Raw genomic sequence first — 22824 nt, 5'->3', positions numbered from 1 at the left:
TGACTTCTCCTTGCTCCATTAAACAAACTCCAGTTTTTAGTTCGTTTCCACATAAATCAACCATTTGAGTGGCCATTATGTAAAGAATTGAATTGTCAAACTTGGCCCAAGTGCCACTGGTCATCGTCGGGTCTCCCAGACGCGCTGCAAATTTTACGTCTTTTGAGGAAGTTAACCCACACCCGGCAAACCCGGTCGGTGCAACTTCTTGGCAGGATGACCACCACCACCACCCACATAATCAACCAACCTCGAAGCAATCACTCGGATCGAATTATCAGTGTTTCGAGATCGAAAAGTTTCGCTCGGCAATCCGAAGGCAAATCATGCCGAGCGGAGAATCCTTAAGAAAACCACACCGGGCGGCACTTCGGCGCCCTCGGATCCGTGCCGGGGCAAGGCGTGAGGTGGATGCTGGCAATGCTTGCACAACTAATGATTTTCAGTGGTCTTCATTCTTTCGCTGGCTTCGATGCCGAGCAATCGGCAGCTCTTTCCCGGCGTTCTCCAGAGACCGTCGATCATCGTCAGTTAAGACGAGCGCCCCCGGTTCGCTACTGCTGCTGCTGCTGAGGGCTTTCATGTCGAAATCGGAAACTTTGGCCCGCAAGCTTTCGCCTTTTGCTGCCTTCGTGCCGTGCCGAAGCATCAAACGTTGATCCTTCTGCTAGACCGGGCTCGGTGGGTCCAAAAAGGAAAATATAAGAAAAGATTTTTCGAGGGAATAAAGCACCGATCAGCCCAACAACGGGATGTGGCATTTTTACCACATCCTCTTCATCGTTGTCGGCCATAGCGGAGCTGTCATGAGCTACGGGCGCTGGCTGGTCGTCTGCCGTGTCTGACTCTTCGGCTCGGATGGAGTGGGGAATGCAGAAATTGGCTCCGGCAACTCCGGTAGCCGACTACCCGACGGTGATTTCTTATTTTTGTGCAGCCTTTTGCGGGGAGCCCGAGAACGAAAAGAAGAATAAGCGTTACTCAAGCAATTACAATAAAAAAGCAGTTCACAAAAAGGGGGTTCAGTTGTCATCGCTCCGATGCTACGATGCTCCGAAGTTGCCGTCGTGCCCAAAAGGAAAAGCTGCTACTGGCCACAGTAAGTCGGAGAGGCAACCGAGTACGGCCTTATGCACATCCATCATAAAGTATTCATGTTTATCGAGCACACCCGGGTGCATTCGCCATTTTTCATTGACTGCACGAACCGCTGGCAGACTCATAAATCAAGCAGCGCTCGTACTAGAGAGACGCCCGGTGCATCATTACGGCATGGGAACCTCGGCTGCCCTGCGTCGTCGTAACTGCTGACGACTGTGAACCCTGAATGGACGGGAGGGTTGTTTTTCTTTGCCAAAGTAGTGCACCACCAATCTCTGCCCATGCTCCATGACCACGAGTGTGGGAAGGTAAGTCTACTCCACTCCACTCCCCCTCGGCCGTACGTTCTGGCGTATCCTTGCAACCAGCTCGAACGTCATCATTAAGCCGATACATCAATGGGGGACTAGGTACACCATCGAGGCACGATATTGTACTGCGGCAATATTTGGTCGGTTTCGACTCTGATAAGGTAATTGGCAAACTCATGGCTACCGTCACTGGGGGTACTTTGCGATCTCCATAAATAAACGAGTCTCGAGGAAAGGGGCAGGCACTTTCGCAGCTGACGAGATGATGAATCGATGCGTTACATGTGGAGACACTCGTCCCTCCTGCTGTGTGCAGCGCCATTATTTGCCTAACCTAACGACTAGTGAGCAGCGTGCCCAATGAACGGCCTTGTCATGTCTGGGCAGACAAGAAACGGGCTACTTTACCGATTGGCTCCAGAGGATCAACTTTTAAAAGCATTGCCTCGAGTGAAACTTCCCAAAAGTTGAATTCGATGTAGTTCAATGAGCAGATACACACCCGCTTCTTGGCCGCCCAGGATTCACTTGGTGCCCATGGTCTGGGATGTCACCCGATGGCTCGGTCGGTGTGCTGTGTACTCGATGTTGTGTTTAAGTTGTGGTTGTGGTAGTCGTTGTGAAACTCTTTGCTTACAATCATCACCACCAAACGATCAAGTGAACCCCTTTCTATGGTCACCCTGTGAATGGTGAGTGCAAAGTTTGTAATTACAATTTAAAATCGTTCAAGCTCAATATATGAGATTTTTCATTGAAGCGCTGCTCACGCTGGGAAACTGTAGTTTCATTACATTTTAATATTTTTCGAGTTTCGAGGTACATGTGCATGGATATTCGAAGCAATGTTTTATGTTCGAATTCATGTTTGCTCGAAGGAACTAACATTATGCCATGTATCTACAGGGTGTGTTTCACAATTATTTGTGGTGCTATTTAAAAACAAACCTTATCAAGTTTCTAGAAAAACTCATTTATTACACCCTTTCGTGATTTTATGGGTAATTTTTTTATTCTACCGAAGTAAAACTTCTGTTTACATAAAATTTGGCTATATTTTATGTCACAAAACATGCGTTAAGATTTTTTTCAAATCTTAGAAGAACGAACCTTAATAGTTAACTTAATCTAACCTAACAAGGTTATCTTAATCAATATGTCAATATAAATATTTCCTCCACATCAGAATAGTCTTATCCCGGGTTAACTCGGCTGCGTTAAGATTAGTGATATGTTTTATTTTGTTCCCAAGAGCCTGAAATGTTGACATAACCAGATACCGCGAAGTAAGATTTTTAGTAGAAATAGCGTATTTTATCTTGTATCAGTCGCATGACTGTATCAGTCCACATGGATCTTGGAAAAAAAAATTCAAGAGTTTTACCCTTTTTCCACTTACCTCAAGGTTTGTTCACCAATATTTTCTTCAAAAATAATAAACTGGTTATGTGGCATATTCGGAATCTATCCAATAACTCTTTTATTAATCATAGTAGCCATGAAACTCCTCCTCAGAATCATTGCTGTCGATAGTCAATAGATTACCGAAAGACTCAGCTACATCATTAACATGTGGATCATGTTCAATTTCATAAACTCTTTCTTCATAAATTGCATTCAATTTCTTCGTTTCATAACAGTTTCTTCATAAATTGCCGCATCCTCAGTTCCATCCAGCATAATCTAAATTCCTGTGTTCTTAAAAGACCTAATGACTTCTTTCTTGAGGCTGTCTCAAGCATGAAGGACACATTCACAAACTTGCTTGATACTAGCTCTATTTACTAACTAATAAGCTTAAATTCAGCTGTGTAGCAAGCGCGTTTACACTTCGCATTTATTTTGGATTGCAGATAATCGCAATCTAAAATTAAGAAACAATAAAAGTAGGAAGAATCAGCACTATGCATAAAGAAACGTTTATTAAGCTTGAGAAAAAACTTTCAACCTACATGTGAAAAAGTTTTCTTCGAGTGCAAGACATTTTAACTACCACTGTATGAGTCGAAAGCGATTTTTAAGCCCCAAAAAAGCGGACAAAAAGTGCGACTGATACAGGATAAACGACGGCACATTACTCTTTCTGTGTCCAGATTAATTGGGGTTTAATCGAGGGTCAAAAATGGTAATGCGCTTCAGCTTCTTACATTGTGCACGACGTTATGATGAGGGGCTAGATTTGTTGATTCCAAGGCAACGCTTTCCCAACCCACAACTATTCCGAACACTCCCGACAAACAGTAAAGTGCCTGCACCCTGCACCCTGCCGACGACTGAACGGGAAGGTAATTTATTTCGTTGTTTTTGTTTTGGACCGAAATGGCGAAAGCGCAACGGAACTGGCGAACGATATCTAAATATAATTAGTACAGTTTGGGGCGATATTTTGCCAGCCAGTCGCGCAACGCAACGGAAACGGAAACAGACTTGCGGGCCCCCCCGGGCGCCGCGACTAACTGCAAACTTTTTCGGGCCTCGCCAACCGCCGGCGGCAACCAAAAGTTTCCAAAATTCGGTTGTCACAACGGTCGTTATGGCTGCTTCATTTGCATCCCACCGACCAAGGACGCCGCCAGCCCAGGGACTACTACATTGGCCCGGTGGCGGTTTCGGTGGTACCTGTCGCACCTTTAGCGGGCCGGCCGACTTGCCCGGAATTTGTCACAAAAGTTCTACTGAAACCGTGGTTTGTTTCGATAAAAGCAAATCAACGAGGAAGTCCTCGCGGCACCGGCGGCGCGTGTGGGTACTTCGGCAGATTGGAAAGTCAGACTCGGTGAGGCTCCGAAATCTACTAGCAGCAGCAGCAGCAGCAGCAGCAGGAGCAGCAGCAGCAGGAGCAGCTGTCAGCAGCGTTTTCCGTTGACGGACACGTGAGGTAACCTGCGCTGCCATGGTGCGCGTCCTGCAGCCCGAGTGTCGGCTTCCCGTCGTGCTCGCGGCGGTGTGATGATACGCCCCGTGTCGCCCCGTCATCGGCTGCACCCGGAAGTGTGAAGCTCCGCGGTGAGACGCCATGGTTCGTGTGTGCATTTTCATAAATTTAAAGCCCCTGAATAAACCAGTGGCGATGCAGAAGTGAAGCGCATCAGGTTGTCAACGGCACCGTTGTGGCGGGCTGGAAGTGGGTCGTGTTATCCAGACGACGAACGTGGCATCACACGGTCGGAGCCTGGTCGCTACGAGCATGAAATAGGATGACGCCGTGAATAACTCCCCGAAGGCTGCCCGAAGGTTGAGCGTGGGAATAGAAGTTCGCGAGCTCCGGAGTAGTGATTGCGCTAGTCCTGCAAACCAATGTGCGTTCGCTGCGCTTCCGTCGACGGTCGACGATACGACGATGATGACGATGATGATAGATGATGTACGAGTTGATTTGTTTATTCGGTTCCGTGCTTTTTTACGGATGTTTCCCCATTCGGTGTCGACTTCTAGGCTAACGACGAGAACGGCGGACGAGAAACTCTTCACGAAAATCTCGTTCCAATCTCGGTTTTCTAGAGCACCAGTTCCCGCCGTGTTGCCAGTGCACATGTGTGCCGTTCCCGTTCCCGTGGCCGAAGCACTAATGTGCCAACGCGGTGTGGTCTTCAAGTTGCCGATTTTGGGCGGTCGTCAGGCGACACCCGGAGCGTAATGTCAATTTTTGCCCGACGTTGCTGTGTGGCAATAGGTGTTTGACTTCATCTGATGCACAGTGCAGGGAGGTAGAATTACAAAGTAAAACAACGAGGCAACGGCAACATTGTGAAATACAAAAATGTTCGTAATAATATGTTTTCTAGCCGGTGAATCTATTTACACAACAGCGATAAGTGGATGCCTCGTGAAAATGAAAATGGCAGTGTAGAGATTGGTGGCGTAACCTTAAGCTTGCTTTCGGGATTTTAATACTATGTCATGTGAAGGATTTCATCAACGTTCTCGCCATTTCCAGGACAATGTAGATGAATTCTATCGGAGTACAACCTCGGGGATTTCTCGAGGAGGTAGCTCTTTTAATTTCCCGTTCGACGTTATTTTTGGAGAATTCTTAAAACTTATTTCAACATATTTTGAAACAACATTTTAAAGCTCTAGTATGGATGGGTGGGTTTTGTGGATGGATTCAACGGAATTCGAATTCCAAAAGACTAGTTATTGAAGTATTCACTATCCGCGGGTTTGTAAGTAGCTCTACTTCAAACGCTTGGAACATTGGCCGACTTTTTGCCGATCGACTTACTTTAGAGGTTTAAACATGTATATTTTCAGAACGGCATAAAGCAGGATGATCCGACCTCACGGTGAGTTACAGCATCTGAACCCTGTAAGCCCCCAAATAATTTAAGTTTTACAGCGGTTTTTTATAGTAAAAATACGTTTTACCGTATAATTCTTGTAGAACTTTTCATATGAATTCGTATATAAGAAGCAGGGTTGTCTAATGATTCGACGGGGCTATAGTCTTGTAAAAACTATGTCCTAAAGATGAAACTTTATAGAACTTTCAGAGATGTTTCGATCCACTGGAAATTTCGTTTTTTGGGTGTTTTAAACGGACTTTGTCACAAACGTTAATTTATTATTTTACTAGCTGATCCCAGCGCGCGTTGCCACGCCTCATTTCATCCTCATTTCTCGATTATCCGACGTTTCAACGGACTTCCTGGTGACGTATCCGATCAGCTTCCCTTTGCATTTCCCGTTACTTCTACTTTTCAGACGATCGGGCTTCCCGGTGACGTATTTGTTCAGTTTCCCTTTCCTCCTCCCGTTACTCTGTTCCGAATGATAGGGCTTCCCGGTGATGTATCCGATTGGCTTTCCTTCCCGCTTCCCGTTGGATACATGGCAAAACTCGCACCAGCTAAATTTGACTCAAATTGTTTGAACACTTTTCGAGTTTTGCTTAAAATTTACCCTAATTTTGTATGGGCCCCACCCTTTGTAAAGTGGCGAAGGGTTTCAAAAATTCACCAGAACATTTCCTCTTCCCAAAAACTCCCACCTGCAGAATTTGGTTCGATTTGTTCGAAAACAACCCGAATTATGCTGAATGTTGTGTTACGTTTGCATGGGAGCCCCTCTCCCGGGAGGTGTGAAATGTATTTTTTCTATTATATGATCCTAATTGAAATCTAGAAGGCTGTAGCAGTCCGTTGCTATCTCTTTCTCTCTCTCTACCCATGTCTTTCTCTTTCTCTCTCTTTCTTTCTCTCTTTCTCTCCCCCCATCTCTCTCTCCCTCTCTCTCTTCCTCTCTTTCTCACCTTCTTTTAAAATTAAACGCAAACTACGCAGTTCCCCCCAACATCACACTACTTCAAGATGGATGGAATGAGGGGTAGTGATAGGTGGAAGAAGGAAGGAAAAGGCTTTTAAGTAAAACCAATCGATTTACAGACCACCAAAACCTAAGAAACCATACCCATATTGCCCTAGGACGTATTTTTAGGATTGGGGTTGTATGGGGACCCCCCCTTCCCCTCGTCCTGCAAGGACCAAATTTCGTCACATGGTTTCTCAGGTGACCAGCAACTATTGTGCAAGTTTTGATTAAATTCGATTCATAACTTGTGGAGTAATTGATGTTTTTAACAGTTAGTTGTATGGGTGGGCAAAGAAAGAGGGGGGTGAGGGGTTTCTAACCTTGACTATTGCACTCCCCGGCCCCAAAAACCCTTGTATACCAAATTTCGAGTCAATCGGTCCAGTAGTTTCGGAGTCTATAAGGAACATACAGACAGAACTTGATTTTTATACACTGCTTTTCCTAATGATAGAATCACCCGTTTTTTCAGACTGAGGCTAAGATAAAACGCTGAACCGATTTTTCGGAAATGAAGAATCGATTTATTTAGCAAAAGAAATAATATCCATTGTTTGGTTTTGCGAAAAAAAAATTATTTTGACTTGGGGAGCCAAAAAACGATAAAACGGCTGTTTCAAAACGATAGACTCATTATGTATTATTCAAGAAAATAGGGCCACCCAGTAAAAATGAATAACAATTATGATGTTTTAATAATCAGTGGCCTCTCCACTACGATTTATTACTTGAAATATCCTTTTTGGCATACTTTCGGATAGGTTCTTTAGCACGTTCATCGACAGGGAACGCCAAGCATTTCTAATCGCCACTTTCTTTTCGTACTGCTTGCCATCCGCATAGATCTCTCGGATTAGAATTCCCCAAACATTCTCAATAGGGTTGAGGTCTGGAGAAACAGCCGGCCAGGTCATTAAATTGACTCCCAAATGTTCCAAGTAAGCTTTTGTGGCTCTACTTGCATGGACAGGTGCATTATCCTGCTGGAAAATTAGCGGGTGGTGGTTGAAACGATGCAGGTATGGCTTCAAATTACTCTCCAGAATGACTATATAGCCTTCACTGTTCATTCGTGAAGGAACTATTGCTAAATTATATTTAGCTTGCCTGCTAAACGCACCCCATATCATGATGGAACCTGCGCCATAATTTCGTCTTCTAAAAAAACGAGGTTCCCGTCTCAAATCTTGCCAGTAGTGGCAAAAACCATCAGGCCCATCGAGATTGAATTTCTTTTCGTCACTCCAAACGACCTGAATTAAAAAAAAAACTCAAATATTGGAAAGCTCAATGTATCGATAGCTTACATAATTCCATTCGTCTTTCCATGACATATGCTCGTTCGCAAATTGCAATCTTGCTGCTTTGTGGTGGGTCTTCATTGCTGGAATTTGTCTCATTGATTCTCTGACAATGCTTACAGAGGAACTAAGAGTTCTCCAGATTGTAGCATAGGAAACATTCATGTGGAATTCATTCTTAATACGCCGACAACTTTTCGTAGTGTTAGACGCAGCTTTAACTACTCTTTGTTCATCGCGAGGGTTAAGTAATTTTGGCCGGCCAGATTGGCCAGATGACTTCCGAGTCCCACATTTCGATGGATCTTTCAAGTAATTATTGATAACCTTTGGAGATCGTTTCAGTAATGAGGCTATTTCATGATTTGACTTCCCAACACTACGGTACGCTTCAATTTTCCCTTTTTGCCTTCTCCTAATTGAGTTCCACGACCCATTTTTGATCAAAATGGCCAATAAACTACAGGAAATATGCGAGACTACTGAGATTAATAAACTCAGTTACTTGACAATTCAACTAGTGTTAGTAGGACTGGACTAGGACCGAGTTTTACAAGTGAGTCTATCGTTTTGAAACAGCCGTTTTATCGTTTTTTGGCTCCCCAAGTCAAAATAATTTTTTTTTCGCAAAACCAAACAATGGATATTATTTCTTTTGCTAAATAAATCGATTCTTCATCTCCGAAAAATCGGTTCAGCGTTTTATCTTAGCCTCAGTCTGAAAAAACGGGTGATTCTATCATTAGGAAAAGCAGTGTATATATAGAGATAGAGATTTAACAAACGAATTTGTTGTCAAACCTCAACTGCGCATCATTTCGCTACTAATTCGTTTCTCAAAATAATTTTTGACTATCGCCCATCCCGGGAGCGAAAACAACAAACCGGAGTCAACAAAGTAGTTGAGCAGTGCTTTGCAGTCAGAAAAACAAATCGGAAAAGGGCTAAGAAGAGACAGACCACGCAATGTCTCTGCCATGTCGCAATGGCGGCGGATGATGCAAGGGTTAGCTAGCTGGGATCGTCTGTGCCAGGGGAACCGTGGTATGGACGGGCGGGGGAGGGACGTCGAAAAGAAGAGGTAAAACCTGTGAAAAGTAAGATTCCGTAACGGACATAAACGCCTGATCATGTGCCTGTATTTGTGATCACTCGTTGCCGTACGGAGAGCGTTTATGTTGGCCGCGCGTGGCCGTAGCCGCGGTGTTTGGCAGCATTCGTGAGTGCAGCACCATGCACGGAGTATGCGGGACCTCAATTAATCTTAATCAATTTTAATTGATGGTAGCTGTAGTGGTGAGGTCCGGTCCGGTTGCCGTCGCCCGCGGGGCGGCTTTGAATGCCGTCAGTTTCATGGATTTTTTATGATCGCTGGAACCCGCTGGTCAGTCGTTCGTGGTTGCTGCCGATAGACGAAGGAACGCTTCTTGGTTTTACAATAGATTTGGAGACCATCGTTTGCATTTATGGCATTTGCCGGCGGGCAAGGAATCATCCGGCATCCGGCGACAGCGCGGGATGGTGCGGGCCGCCAGATATAGGACCATAAAGCGTGTCCTTACTCTTCACAACAACAATACTTCCATCTGGGCGTGAGCAAGCGACAATCGGCACAAGGCGCATCGGCTTCAGGGCGGCGGTTGGTACATTCGACGGTAATTGTTGCTTTGTCCACTTGCTCCACTCTTTTGCTCCGTAAGACCAACCGAATGGGATTTGGTTTACGCGTAGTGTGACAAATGTTGCAAGCCACGTTGATCCATTTCCAAACCAGTTTACTGGCCGCAATTTGTCGGATTTTAGCAACACAATAATTCTGTTTGTGTCTTTCTTTGCTTGTCGAAGCATGTTTTATAATTCACGAAAGCGATGCTTTCAGTGTTTGTTTTCCGTTCGCTACGCGCCAAAGGGTTAAACATATTGGCTCAATCTTGATACACCGACCGACGGGGTGTATTGCATGGGAATAATATTGAAATACCGAGAGTAAGCACGATAATAACCAAAAAATGACCCCCGTCTGGCTTGAGGGCTTCGGAAAATGATTCCGCGCCACCCGATAGCGCGGCTACCGGAGAGTAGGAGTGAGAAGCGTATTATATCGGATCTGTTACAGCCGCCCTGGGCACAATCCGAGTTGAGGCCCTAGCGCCCATCGGTCCCAGCTTCACCGGTTCATTGGGTCTCGACGAAATTCGACAACGGTTCAACGATAATTCTTTTTATTAATGCATTTTGTTCGGGGCCAGAAGTTTCGCTCGCGAAGTTTCGGAACTTCTCCGAAAATCCCTGAGTCTGGCGTCTGGTGGTGGTGAAGTGATGAATAAAAAACCAGCACCGAGCAAACTGGCACAGTATTCGAGGGTTCCATTTTTGCCTTTGCCAGCGGGCAGCCAACTAGTAATCGAAAAAAATCGATTTTTTTACGGTACACGTGGAATTGTTCCCCCGGTCTAGCCCCTTGGATGCACTTTTCCAGCGAAAGCGTTAAATAAATACTGAAACGAACTCGAAACAAACCGGGCCGCGTTTGGGGATGTCCTGTCCCTACTGTGTCCCTGCCCGTGGTCAGATTTCGCATAACGGTCGCTCCGGGTCGCACGATCGGTTCCCATGGTTGCGCCGGAACGGAAGCTGCGGTACAGTGAAACTCCGAACATTAATAAAGATTAGAAAGAAAATTTATTATCATTTTTATCAGTTTACCTATATTAAATTCCGTAGCCGGTGTCAACGGCTCCGGCCGGACCGCCGGTGCGAGTCCAGGGAAATCACTTGACCACCGCCAGCCGATCACCGCCTCTAGCGCCACCTGGGCGGACCCAAGTACCTGTTAGAATCACACGAAGAGTCGGTCGGCCATTTTTGCACGAGGTCGCGGACGAGCTTGGAAGAAGTTCATCCCGACGGCGATGTCCTCGAATGCAGATTAAAATAAAGACAGGACAAGCAAAAAGGAAACCTAATACCACTAACAGCTTTTACTCGACCGTGCTTTAGACGGGAGCCCGGGAAAGGACCGAGACGCCGATCCGGCCAATTCGTTGGGATCGGTTTCACGGCCTACGGGCTACACGGCCCTCGGTTGCCAGGTTGGATCATTACACTGCGGCGGCTTTGGCGGTCTCGTTATGGCGTAGACAGGGCGCGCTGCCATTTTTAATGAGACCGACAGTACCTCCCGGGGAACCTGGCTGTCTGGGTCGTTTTTTTAATATTCATAATTTGTGTTAATAGCGTAAGGGTGGTCCGAAAACACCTTCTTAGCGTTGACAGCTCGAACCACGCCGTTAGCGTCATCCTTAAAGCTTCTTGGTCCGGAGATTGCGCGACGGTGCCTCGGTGCTGGGCCGCCGAAACATCGAGTTTCTGGTGAAGTTTTCAATTCTACGAAAGTAATTCTTTGTGACACCGCCTCGGGGGACCTCAAAGTGCCAAGCGGTGCCGGCTAGTTGCGCGTAGTTTTGGGGTTTGCGGTATGGCGTCGAACTTTTCCAATCACAGACCCTTGGCGACACCGCAACGATAGCTGCAGTCCCGTGTGCAGTTCGGTGTCATGGCTGCGAAGGGCAACTCCGCACTGACCGAGCGATGTTCGATGTTCAGTTTCGATGATAGATGTTCCGAAGTTCCACCATCCAACATTGGGCCCATCGCTGACCCAACCGCGGCTGGAATAAGGCTAGTCGGTTATCGGGTTGGTCGAGTGGAAGCAGGTGTTTTGATTTGGGCTTCGGATAACAACAGGATAACCGACCCGTTTGGGTCCACCGTCCGTCAATTGTTTTGATTCGTAATCTGCGTAATCTAGCGCGGCTAATCACGGTGCGACCGATTACGGTTCGCGAGTCGGACGATAAAGTTCCAGGAGGTCCAAGGTTTGCATGGTTGCTCCGAATCGACGGGTAATCTTATCGAGCTGCAGCGAACGAACGGCCGAATAGAGGGGCCCGGAATGCTTGGGACATCTTATCACGGTAGCTTCCAAGTGCGTGGCCAGGTTTATAAAAGATGTCGCGAACGTCTTGGAAAGGTTTCAGTACAGGCGGCAGTGTTGGGCATCGGTGAACTCTTCTCCAGCAGTGGTTAGTTGTCGAGTGTGTGTGTTAAGGTTTCGTGCGTTCAGAAATGCGTGTCCTTTCGGTGGCTGCCTTCGGGCTCGTGTGCGTCCTGGCGCTGGTCGGTGCGATCGGTACCGAGATCGAGGATGAGACGTAAGTTCAGCTTCAATGTCAATTCCCAGGGGATTCCTATAGTCAAATCGATGGTACGCATTCTGGAGAATAGAATATCTCCATTGGAGTCTCCTTCTGCCACGGAAAAGTCAACAAACCTGTTTTGGTTTAAGTCCACCACCTAAACTGGGTAGTTTACTGTTTTGATTAAAACTGGAGTTCATTAAGGCCCTTAAATGAAGTGTGCGTTACATTCGTGGCGCAGAATGGTACCGGAAATGGCACCACACCGGATTGCCGGAGGCCCAGTGCTCAACACCTCTGTGAACAGCGCACTTAGATTAATTAAAACCGATAAGCCGAGCCCAAAACGAGCCTTTGTTGGCCCGGTCCCCGGCGGGCGGTGGGGTTGCATGGGGTGTTGCTGGGTGTAATCTATGACAACGGATTTACGGCATCGACCACCACGACGGTAGCCGGGTTGGTCCGTGCGTCAGTTCTCACATAGTGTTAATGATTGAACTTTGAGTTTTTGGATCGAAAGCCCAGTCCCACCCCGATAACGGGGGGGGGCATCGGGTGAAGGATGTACTCGGAGGCGGCGGTGGCAAATATGCTTCACACACAAAGCACGCCTCGTTGGATCCGGATTTTTGCGATGCGGAATGTAACCAGGGATGGTTGTTGTCCGGGAACCATCCGGATCCGGTTCGGATATTTATTGGCCCAAAAATATTCACTGACCGGGACCGGAGCTTCGGAATATGGAAACTTTGGCCAAACTGAATAGAAAAGATCAAAGAATTGGTGCTCACCGGTGCAGCCCCGAATGCAGCGCGTCATCCATTCAATCGCCATGATTTGTTCGTCCCTTTAGAATATGGTTGTGAAGGGATACGAGGAATACCCAGGAGGAGGCCAACTATTCTTTCGTGTTATGACCGTATATTTTATAGGACGTTACTAGGTTGTGTATTACGTTTTGCGGGTCGCTATCCGAGGGCGCTGCTACGAGCCTATTTTTTTTGCTATATTGGTGCATATGAACGTTTATGTAGTTTCATTCCAATCGGTTTCTTAGTTTTTTTTACAAGCCATTTAGTATCGACGTGTCACAGTACTTTTTACAATGGAAATAATCAAGTATCGTGCAGTGATTTAATTTTTTTTTTAAAGGTTCAAAAGCTAAGGAAATTTATGAACGAACATTGAAAGTATTTAAGGACTCTTTGCCTTTCATTAGGGGGTTAAAACGTGGGTTTCTGAGTTTAAACGTGGTCGTAGTATCCTTCAAGACGATCCACGTCAAAAACGTCGAAAAACAGACACAACATCTGAAATCATAGAAAAAATACAGGATGTCGTATTGGAAAATCATCGAACCACTGAAGGAAATATAATACAGGGTGTCCAAACAAGCCTTCTTTTTTTCATTTTGTTATAAAAGAGAAACGGCTGAATATTTTTCGATGCTTAAACATTTACTAGGTGTGTGCGTTGAGAAGCGAAATATTTTAACACACAAAAAATGTTTCTAAAATTTTTATGCAAATTTCTTTTTTATTCGAAGTATGTGCCATCGTTAGCTATACATTTCTCCTATCTCTCTGCTTAATCATGGATTCCCAGACGAAAGAATGCTTCGACTTTTTAAGTAAACTAATTAGACATCCAATTTCGACTTCCTCGTGGAAAAACGAAGGGCTGCTCAGCCAATACATGTCCCATCGATGAAAATGAATGATATTCGGAAAGAACCAAGTCTAGTGAATAACGCGGGGAGGGATAGCAGCTCCCATCCAAGTGATTTGATAGTATCCTGAAACAGTTTTGTTTTTTGGAGCGCCTGGTGCTTGATTCCACGGGCCACCAGGCGCCCCCATTGGAACCCACTAGAATTGCATTTTGGTCGTTTTTCGATCAATGCATGGTTCAAATTGATCATTTGTTGTCAGTAGCGATCGGAATTAACGTTTCCATCAGGTTTTAGGAGCTTGTAAAACACCACACCTTTCTGTCCCATCAGAAAGTCCGTTTTTTGGAGTCCTTCGACGCTTTTTTTTGTTAAGTCAAAATCGCCATTTTGAAGTTTTTTAAACCACTTCCAAACGCGATCTTCCAAAAACAACGATCTTCCAAAAACAACGATCACAGCGATCTTCCAAAAACAAGTCCCGACAAGCATTTGGTGCGATTCCGAAGCAGTTTTCTTCAACAGGGGCAGAAAAATAATAATCCCCGCAAAACGTCAATTTCAGGCACAAAAGTTGGCATGGTCTAACCCTTTCAACGGTCGTTTAATAACTGATTAAATTTTTTGCGACCTGGACTGATTTACCTGATGTCAAAATGAGTTAATGATGAATGAACCGCAAAACTGGGAAGTCCCAATCGGCAGGTACAGCCATCATTCTAAAATTTCACTTCTCAATGCACACACCTAGTATTTGAAAGGTTGATTCTTAAATTTTTTTTATGAAAAATAATTTTGGTCAAATGTCTACCACAATTGGTTTGGCAGCAGCCCATTCGGTCGACCTAGTTTTGAGCACTTTTTCGATTGTATCTGGTCCTATTTCGGCAATAGCAACTTAAATTTGGTTCTTGAAGTCGTCAATAGTTACTCGTTTGTTCGTGTAAAATGAATATCAATTGTGGCTGCCGATGTATGGCACGTAGCGCCGTCCTGTTGAAACCATATGCCGTCCAAGTTCTCAGCTTCAATTTCGACGAAAAACCAATCAGCCAAAATCCGCACCAAACAGTAACTCGTTGTGGGTGCATTGGCTTCTCTTGCACGATATATGGCTTTTCCGAACCATAATACTGCTTATTAACATAGCCACCGAGGTGGAAATGACCTTCAATGAAATGTGCTTTTGACGAATGATTTGAGGACCTACCACTTTGGAAAATTTTTTTTCATATTTCCTAATTTTCTACAACCAAAACTTTATTTGATACATAAATTCTAAGAATCTGCCTTTAAAATAAATGTTTAAGCATCGAAAAATATTCAGCCGTTTCTGCGTTATAACGAAATGAAAAAAAGAAGGCTTGTTTGGACACCCTGTATAAGGCCTAGCCATTTCATTGAGCAGTATAACCAATATTTTGACTGTTCTTTCTTGACAACATTTAAAGCGTTTTCGATAAGATTAAGTGGATTTTGTGCATTGAATCATCACTATGGATGAGACTTGGGTCTATCACTATGATCCTGAATCTAAACAAGTGGCTGAAGAGTGGTGTGAACTCGGTTCTTCAGCTTCCGAAACGAGTTCGTGTCTAGCAATTGCCTAAAAAGATGCATCAGCATCAGTTTTGTGGGATGCGAATGGAATTTTGTTAGCGGATTACTTGCAAACTGGTAAAACAATAAATTTTGATTGTTGTTGTAACATTTTAGACCAACTGAAAGAGAAAATTCGTAAAAAAAAGACCCGGTCTGCCGAAGAAAAACAACCTCTTTCATCAGGGCAATGCACAAGAGCAATTTGAAAATGGCAAAAATCCATGAACTAAAGTTCGAATTTTTGGAGTATTCACCAGATTTGGTCCCTAGTGACGTCCATCTGTTTTCAGACCTAAAAAAAATCGTGCGCGGAAAGCGTTCTTCATCAAATGATGACGTCATAACATCTGTAAAAAATACTGACACGTCGATACTAAATGGCTTCTAAAAAAATTAAGTGACTGATTTAAATGAAACTTCATATACGTTCATATGAAGAGTGTACCAATGTAACAAAACAAAAATTAGCCTCGTAGCAGCGCCCTACAGTATCGACCCGCAAAACTTAATGAACAGCCTAGTACGTTTCGTGCATAAAGTTCGACGTTGGGGAACTGGTTAAATAATGCGAAACACAGGATACAAGTTTTGGGCCAACTTTTATGGCAACACCTGACGCTCGTTGTGAGACCGCTTAAAGGTGATAGAGCTGCTTCAACGAAAACGTGTCCCGGCGCAGCGCTGAGATTCGCCTTGCCTGGGCTGAACTAGACAGTAATGAGCTTCCATCACTCACCACACAGGCAACGCAACACACCGACGTCCGCCAACATGAAAAGTTACGTCGACGTGATTATGATCCAGGTGGGACCGTGGATGAACCAGAATCTCGTTCCCATGGCGCTGCCCGATATCGTGGAAGGATTCGAGCACGTATGTAGACCCCGGGGGGCCCGAAGGCTGCGTAGCCCTATGTTTCTAACGCTTCCAACGGTGCTTGCAGCGCCCCATTCTGATCACCTACCACGGCGAGCTGGCCCTCACGAACGGCGTCTTCCATACGATCCACAGCGTGGGCCGCGACGGAAACGCCATGATGCACTACGATCGCCAACTGCTGCGCGTGACCGTCGGTGGCAACATTCGTCAACTGGGCGTAAGTACATCGGGTCGGGTCGGGATGGGCAGCGCCGGTTCCATTTGACCCCACGCCGGACCACTGCCGGGAAAATTTGTTTTACTTAGGAAGAGTCCGCCGGCCAACAGAGCAACTGTCAATTGAGGATACGACTTGACGGTTACCGCCTGGTGAAGGTGATTATAGCACCTTTCCCGAACCTGACGCGGAAATGCGCCACAAGTTCGGGTACACCTTTCCACCGAGCTTGGCGAAGGAGCGTGAAATGAGTTTTGCTATTGGCGGCGGATGTATATGTTGCTGGCACACTTTTGGTCCGTGGCTCGTTAACCCCGGCCAGGCCGCCAGGTGGCAGCTGCGGCATTCGGCTGCACGGCTCCAGATGAATTATTCAAAAACCCCCAAAATTATTCTTCCCCGCAAGGCAGCTGCAGCGCCGCGGAGCGATCGTCAAATGGCCGCCCCGGAAGGACGCTGGCTTCTGGAAGCACCGAGCTCTCTCAAGGGGTTCCATTGAAGACGCACCGCTCCAGGACCGCAGATGAACCACACAACCGGACCCCGGGGGGGGGGGGACCTGGTGATTTATTCAACGCAAGCGCCGCCGTCGTCGTCAATTGAGTCATCCTGAGCCTCTGAGCGTTCGGGAGTCTTGGAGCAGAAACGTGCGAGAGTTCGTCAAATGCCGGCGAGGTGCGTTGCCTCGCTGTCAGATTACGGCGAAATTCTTGCGGTGTGTTTGCGTTTAAGGCGATCGACACCCCCACCCCGTCCGACTCGCCGTCGTCCCTGGGCTGAAGAAACTGGAGACGGATACGGGGTATTTGTCGGGCACTTCATCGTCCGTTCGCTCTCCGCCGCCAGGTGTGCGGTTATCTCGCCCCGGGATGGCCGTTAGATGAGGTACACGCGAATGTGCAGGAAAACAAATTTGTCTAAATTTATCATTTTAACGACCTGCGCCGAGCGTTGGCGTAGCGCGTCACCCGCGTACACACCGCGCACGATTCCGTGCGTGCGTGCTGATGAATATATTCGCGTACGCCAGGGAGCCTGCCTCGTACCTGGTGCCGGATGTGGTGATACTGCGGAGCGTCCGTGTAAGTGTCCGTATGCTCCGTGCCCTCCAAGGAGCCATCAAGCCTCGAAGTTGGCAGACTCCAAAATCTTCGCTCGTTCGTCGGTGGGTGTGATTAAAAATACTTGAAAATTTATTACCTCAGATTTGCGATACCGTGAACAAGTCGCATTTAATTTCCCACTTTTCCACTTCTTGCCAGTGGTGCCGACTTTTTGGGGAGGAGGGTTGCTGTCGCCAGGGCCACGGCGACATTACCGGAAGCCACCGCCGATGGCAGTTGGTCTCCAAGACGTCTGGCGCGAGCTCCATTTTCGAGCCACGTGGTGCGGTGTGAAGGACCACCCTGCACCCACCCTGTGGGGGGACCCATATCCATAAGGCCATTAAAATCCGATCCCCGGCGCAAGATACGGTACGGTGGGATACGGAAGGTGTGCCAGACTCTCCGGGCCACTTTGCCGTGAAAGCCGGCACCGGCGACGGCGAAAAGTTACCTTTCGAAGGAGTTTAGCAGCTTGTGGAGTGGATTATATTTTGCGCGAACCCGACCGAGAGGTTGGCAGCGGGAGTCTTCATTTTCTGGCTTTTCCTCCTCTGGCCGACCCGGCCATTGAGACAAACATCACCGGCGAACGGCAGCACGAGGTAGGGTAGGTAGGGCAATTACTTCGCCGAAGAACGGCATTCGGCATATTCGTGGTCGAGTTGGGTCGGGGTGGCCAGTGTGTGGCTGGGGCGGGGAACGCGAAGATTCGTTAAGCCATTTTTGTCCCGCCGAGTTTTCCGATGGAAAAGTTTTCGTCGGCGGCTTTCGGTGAGGCAGGAACCGGCAATGCTCGTTTGAGGCTGCTTAATACACAGGACTTGCTCTCTTCTCTTTCGCCTTTCGGACCGCCATTCGCCAACAACGAAAAAACAATTCACCAGTTCACCTACGCCTACTCGGCACACATCATGGACCTGGGTCCGAACGGATTCGTTGACGTCGACGTCGCTACGATGACGTTCGCCAGCGAGTTCATCATCGATCTGACGGATTTCCACATCTGGATGCAGGACTTCCGGCTCACCAACATGGGGTAAGTGTTCGTTCCTTCCTTCTTTTGCCGTCGTCCGCCCGTCTTCAGTCCGTCCTCAGCTCACTTTTGATGCTCACCACCGGTGCTGGTGAAGCTTTCCGCAAATATGTTCGAAGGATGCGCTGGCGAACACTCATTGGGTTAAACACTGAGTAGCAAAAGTTCAGCTCGACGGGGCGGCTCCAGCCAGCGGAGCATTTAATTATGAGCGTGAAGTTTATTTACGCCCCACACACGCGCGCGCCTGTCGTGGGTGGCAAAGTTTCAAGTGAAATGGGAATACTTGGTGTAAGATTACAATTCAATTATCCGCGGGTTTTTCTTTTCTTCTCATCCACGGTTTGAGGGGGAGTATTTGTCTTTGGCACACTTTAGCGGAAATGTGATTCCATTTGCCTGTGGTTATTGGTCTTGGCCAAGTGACACCTAAAGGTGGAAGTTATGAACCGAGAATTCGCATTCGGTGTTCATTCCTGGTGCTTTTTGTGTTCAAACATTTATAAATCAACTTGAAGTCAGTGTAAGCATCGAGAAGCTTTCTTCATGGAGTGATGGCGCCGTTTGCTTCGACTTTCCCAACGAAGCTCGATCGATCCGTACCAGAGAAAAACCAATATCAATTTCGAGCGAACAGGAAGCCCGATTTTTCATTACGTTGTCGAGAGCGAGATATTCAGGGTCTTACACGATTGCCGTGTGATTTCAAAGTACGCATGATGAAGCACAATAAACGAAACTCAGGGCACTGTCTCAGGGCCGTCAATCGCAATAGAGAATTACGGTTACATGATCTCAACGTTCCAGGTGGAAGAAACATTTCGCTCTTTCGATGATTGTCTGCATTTTCCGAATAGCCTGATGATGTTTTAATTTGGTTTTACTGGTTTGGGATGCAAGGTTGATGAAATCATTTTTATTGTCTCGCTCGCTTCATAAACACAGTTCACAGTAATTGCTATGATCTATTTCTTGAAAATAGTTCAACCATTTCGATTGTTGGAAATTGCAGAACTAATTTTAGCAAACTGCTTAAGAAATTAAATGAAGCATTTCGGTTGCCGACAGCAACAGTCAACTGGCGTTCCTGGCGTTCCCTCAGCGTCGGGAGCCGTTTGCGAGCGAGAACAAATAGGAGCACGAAACTAGTTAGATAAACATCATTGTGATGTGACTTTAGGCACCGATTGCATCGTTCCGAGGCGAGCAAGCTCGGGCTCGGGATGTCGTAAGCTCGTACCTAACTCCCCAGTCAGGCACCTCGGAGGAATAAATGTGCGATCGTAATCGGTAACAATCAAATTACTAATGCCTAATAGAGCTTCCTGCGCATTTCGCTCGCATTCAATAGGCAGGCATTCGGGGGCAGGTTCGTGAATCACTCATCAATCGTTTGGTGGTTCTACTTTGATGACATTTCACGTCGTCGAAATGATTACCGCCAGCGATTTGAAAAGAGCTCCACCGTTTGCAGAAACGATAATGGCTTCGGCAATTACCCGAGCACCCAGCGGGCCTGACTCGCGGGCTTTGTTTAATTTATAAATGGAACATACAAACATTCAAGAAAAATCGAGAAAACCCTACCGTACGGTATGCTTCGTATAGAAAACACTCTATTTTTCCATCAAACGCCCGATGTCCTTTACGATGCTAATTGTTACGGAAGCATCTGGTGGGGCACTTTAATGTTGATGGATGAATTCCGCTCGTAAACCATGCCAATAATTCACACGCTGACTGGACCTGGACCTGCTGTGTGGCGCTCGTAATGTGCTGCGCTTATCCTGCGGTCAATTGGTTCGGACAGTCATTATGTGGGGCGTGAAATATTCACGCTCGCAAATAGTACGCTTAAAGTACGACCACAAATGGGCCGAACAGAGCCAGAGAAGCATAGGTCCGGGTGTGATCTGATCCGCAGCGCATTAAAATCCGCGCCACGGAGGGATACGTAGGGATGCGTGACTGGTCGGGAACCTGGGAGTGTACGGTTACCGGCCACACGGGAAGTGATGTGCTCCGACGGTGGTAGTTGCTTTAAATTCGATATTTCATTGAAACTGTTGAAGCATGTTTCGTTCTTTTGTTTTGGTTCAACTCTCCGTCGGCGTGACACAAATTGACCGGTCGGTTGAAGTCGGTTGACCAATTGAGCATTGATAAATGTGGTGCGTGCGACGCATGTTGAGTAATTGCCAAATCAAGTGTAGCCACCGGCCTTAGTAATGTTTGCAAGTAGCCCAAAACAATCGGAAACATTCATCTACAACTTCAAACTTACTCCTAGATGATTAGTTTAGTGGCAGAAGTCTTTAAAAGGACTGTTTGAATTTAGTGAAAAACAAACGAGTTTACCACGTGTCCTCAAGCCTTGACCATCGCCATTTGTAGAGAATAATACTCGCTACATGCGAGGCCCAGAAAAGTTGCGAAGTTATCAGCAAGCAAAATCACGTGGCAGTCCTGGACACCGGACCTCGGGCTTTCGGTTCGCTTGAAATCACTTCAGACGCTCTGGAGCGGATATTATCTGCGAAGTTCGTTTTATCGTTCAGGTTTATTTATTTTTCATTGTCTTCTCGGACACAGTCTCCCGGTTCGCCTTGCAGCATTTAAGTCGAACCGATCGAGCGATACCGGGTTGCAAAGTTTGACCCTTCGCACCGAATGGTACAGGATTCCAGCGAACTACACTCCCTAAAATGGCACCAAATTTTTCCTCATAAATTTCCATCACTGCCATGCAACAGCACTAACCATCGGCGGCGTCAGCTCGAATGGACAGCAGGAACATCATTGATATCTTGTGCGAAGAGTAAAACAACGAATCGTATCGTCCGAGCTGGAGCGGATATGCGTTGGTGGTGGGATCAAGCGTTTTAAGAAACGACGAGAAAAGTTTCGCGATTTTTGTGCATGATAAAGCTAATGTAGTGAAGAGGACGGAGAGGTCGCAAAATCGTGACAATCACCTTCGGCATCGGCCATGTTGACCAGCCGGGAGCCGGGTCGTTGGGTGAAGCTTCGGCCAAGCTTCGGGGGGTTACAGGTTTATGCACGCCGATCGTTGCCGGATAACACTGTTTTGCGAACTAAGATTTATCGTTGGTTTGGAAACGATTTTTTTTAGTGTTCAGTCTCCATCATTTTATGCTGCTGTCCATTCGAGTGGACTGCCTGTGTTTTTTTATGTCGCTGCCACTTCGTGCATATTCGGCGACAAACGACAAGGAACAATTACGCTTTCGCCTGCGATCATGTGAAGAGCCATCAACTCGTCATCACAATCGCGATTGACATTACTCGACGGCATCAGGGCGACGGCATCGGGCTCGCCTACTGCGTGCCGCTTTTCCGGATTGACGTCGCTTATCCGCCCTTTTTGGTTGCTTTTCGTTTTCTGCGCCCACTTCGATCACTCTTTTTAACCATTCTTCCGTTCGCTTGTTTGCAGCAATCTAAACATCCGCTTCCGTGGCAACATTCTCGTCGACTGGCTGATGAACATTTTCGTCAGCGTCATCACGACCATCTTCCGGAACACGATCACCAACGTCGTCTCGAGCGGAGTGCACGACTTCCTGCAGGCCACCATCGACGCCATGAACGCTCGCCTGCAGGGAGGCGGCCGGGCCGTCAGCGAACAGGACGTGGTCGTGTTGGTGGAAAATCTGAAAAAACTGCTCATCAACTAGAGCAAATAGATGGCGACGGCGGCCAGGACCATCGGCAACGATGTCGACCCCTGATGGCGGAACGCGGTGCGCGATGATTTCGTTTTTTTTTTTTTGGGCGCCGTTGCAATCGATGAAGTACTTTCTAGGGTTTTCGATCCACATTTCGTGGTTATACTTTTACTATCGGTTTACGAATAAATGAGTTGCAGTGAGTTGAACGTTTCCCCCCCCAAGCATCTGTGAGTGAATTCGTTTCGCAGCTATGAATAGCGCTGCCGTGCTGATGACTGTTTCCATTTTGAGGGGCGAAGAAAATGTGGCATACCGAAAAAAGTGACAGCTTTCAAGGGACCAGCATGCTCACGAAAGGCTTTGCAGTACGTTTGCTGCTGCAAAGATTAGGAACGATTCTAAAA

At 46.7% G+C, this 22824-nt stretch overlaps 1 protein-coding gene across 1 annotated transcript; it reads left to right on the top strand.

Annotated features, from left to right (window-relative positions):
• The first annotated feature begins 12151 nt into the window (after positions 1-12151).
• On the top strand, positions 12152-22426 carry LOC128274180 (mite allergen Der f 7-like). The gene is made up of 5 exons (XM_053012287.1): positions 12152-12237; positions 16237-16366; positions 16437-16589; positions 18580-18731; positions 22186-22426. The coding sequence occupies exons 1-5, from the start codon at positions 12152-12154 to the stop codon at positions 22424-22426; spliced, it is 762 nt and encodes a 253-aa protein (XP_052868247.1).
• Positions 22427-22824: the final 398 nt, after the last annotated feature.

This window comes from Anopheles cruzii, chromosome 3 (assembly GCF_943734635.1).
Source record: "Anopheles cruzii chromosome 3, idAnoCruzAS_RS32_06, whole genome shotgun sequence".
Taxonomy (NCBI): Eukaryota; Metazoa; Arthropoda; class Insecta; order Diptera; family Culicidae; genus Anopheles; species Anopheles cruzii.
The sequence above is the reverse complement of the archived record's forward strand: the minus strand, read 5'-3'. Positions and strand labels throughout refer to the sequence as shown.

Coding starts and splice junctions, on each gene's coding strand:
- LOC128274180 (XM_053012287.1), top strand. CDS start 12,152: ATGCGTGTCCTTTCGGTGGCTGCCTTCGGGCTCGTGTGCGTCCTGGCG. Junction 12,238..16,236: donor ACCGAGATCGAGGATGAGAC/GTAAGTTCAGCT, acceptor CTCACCACACAG/GCAACGCAACACACCGACGT. Junction 16,367..16,436: donor TCGTGGAAGGATTCGAGCAC/GTATGTAGACCC, acceptor CGGTGCTTGCAG/CGCCCCATTCTGATCACCTA.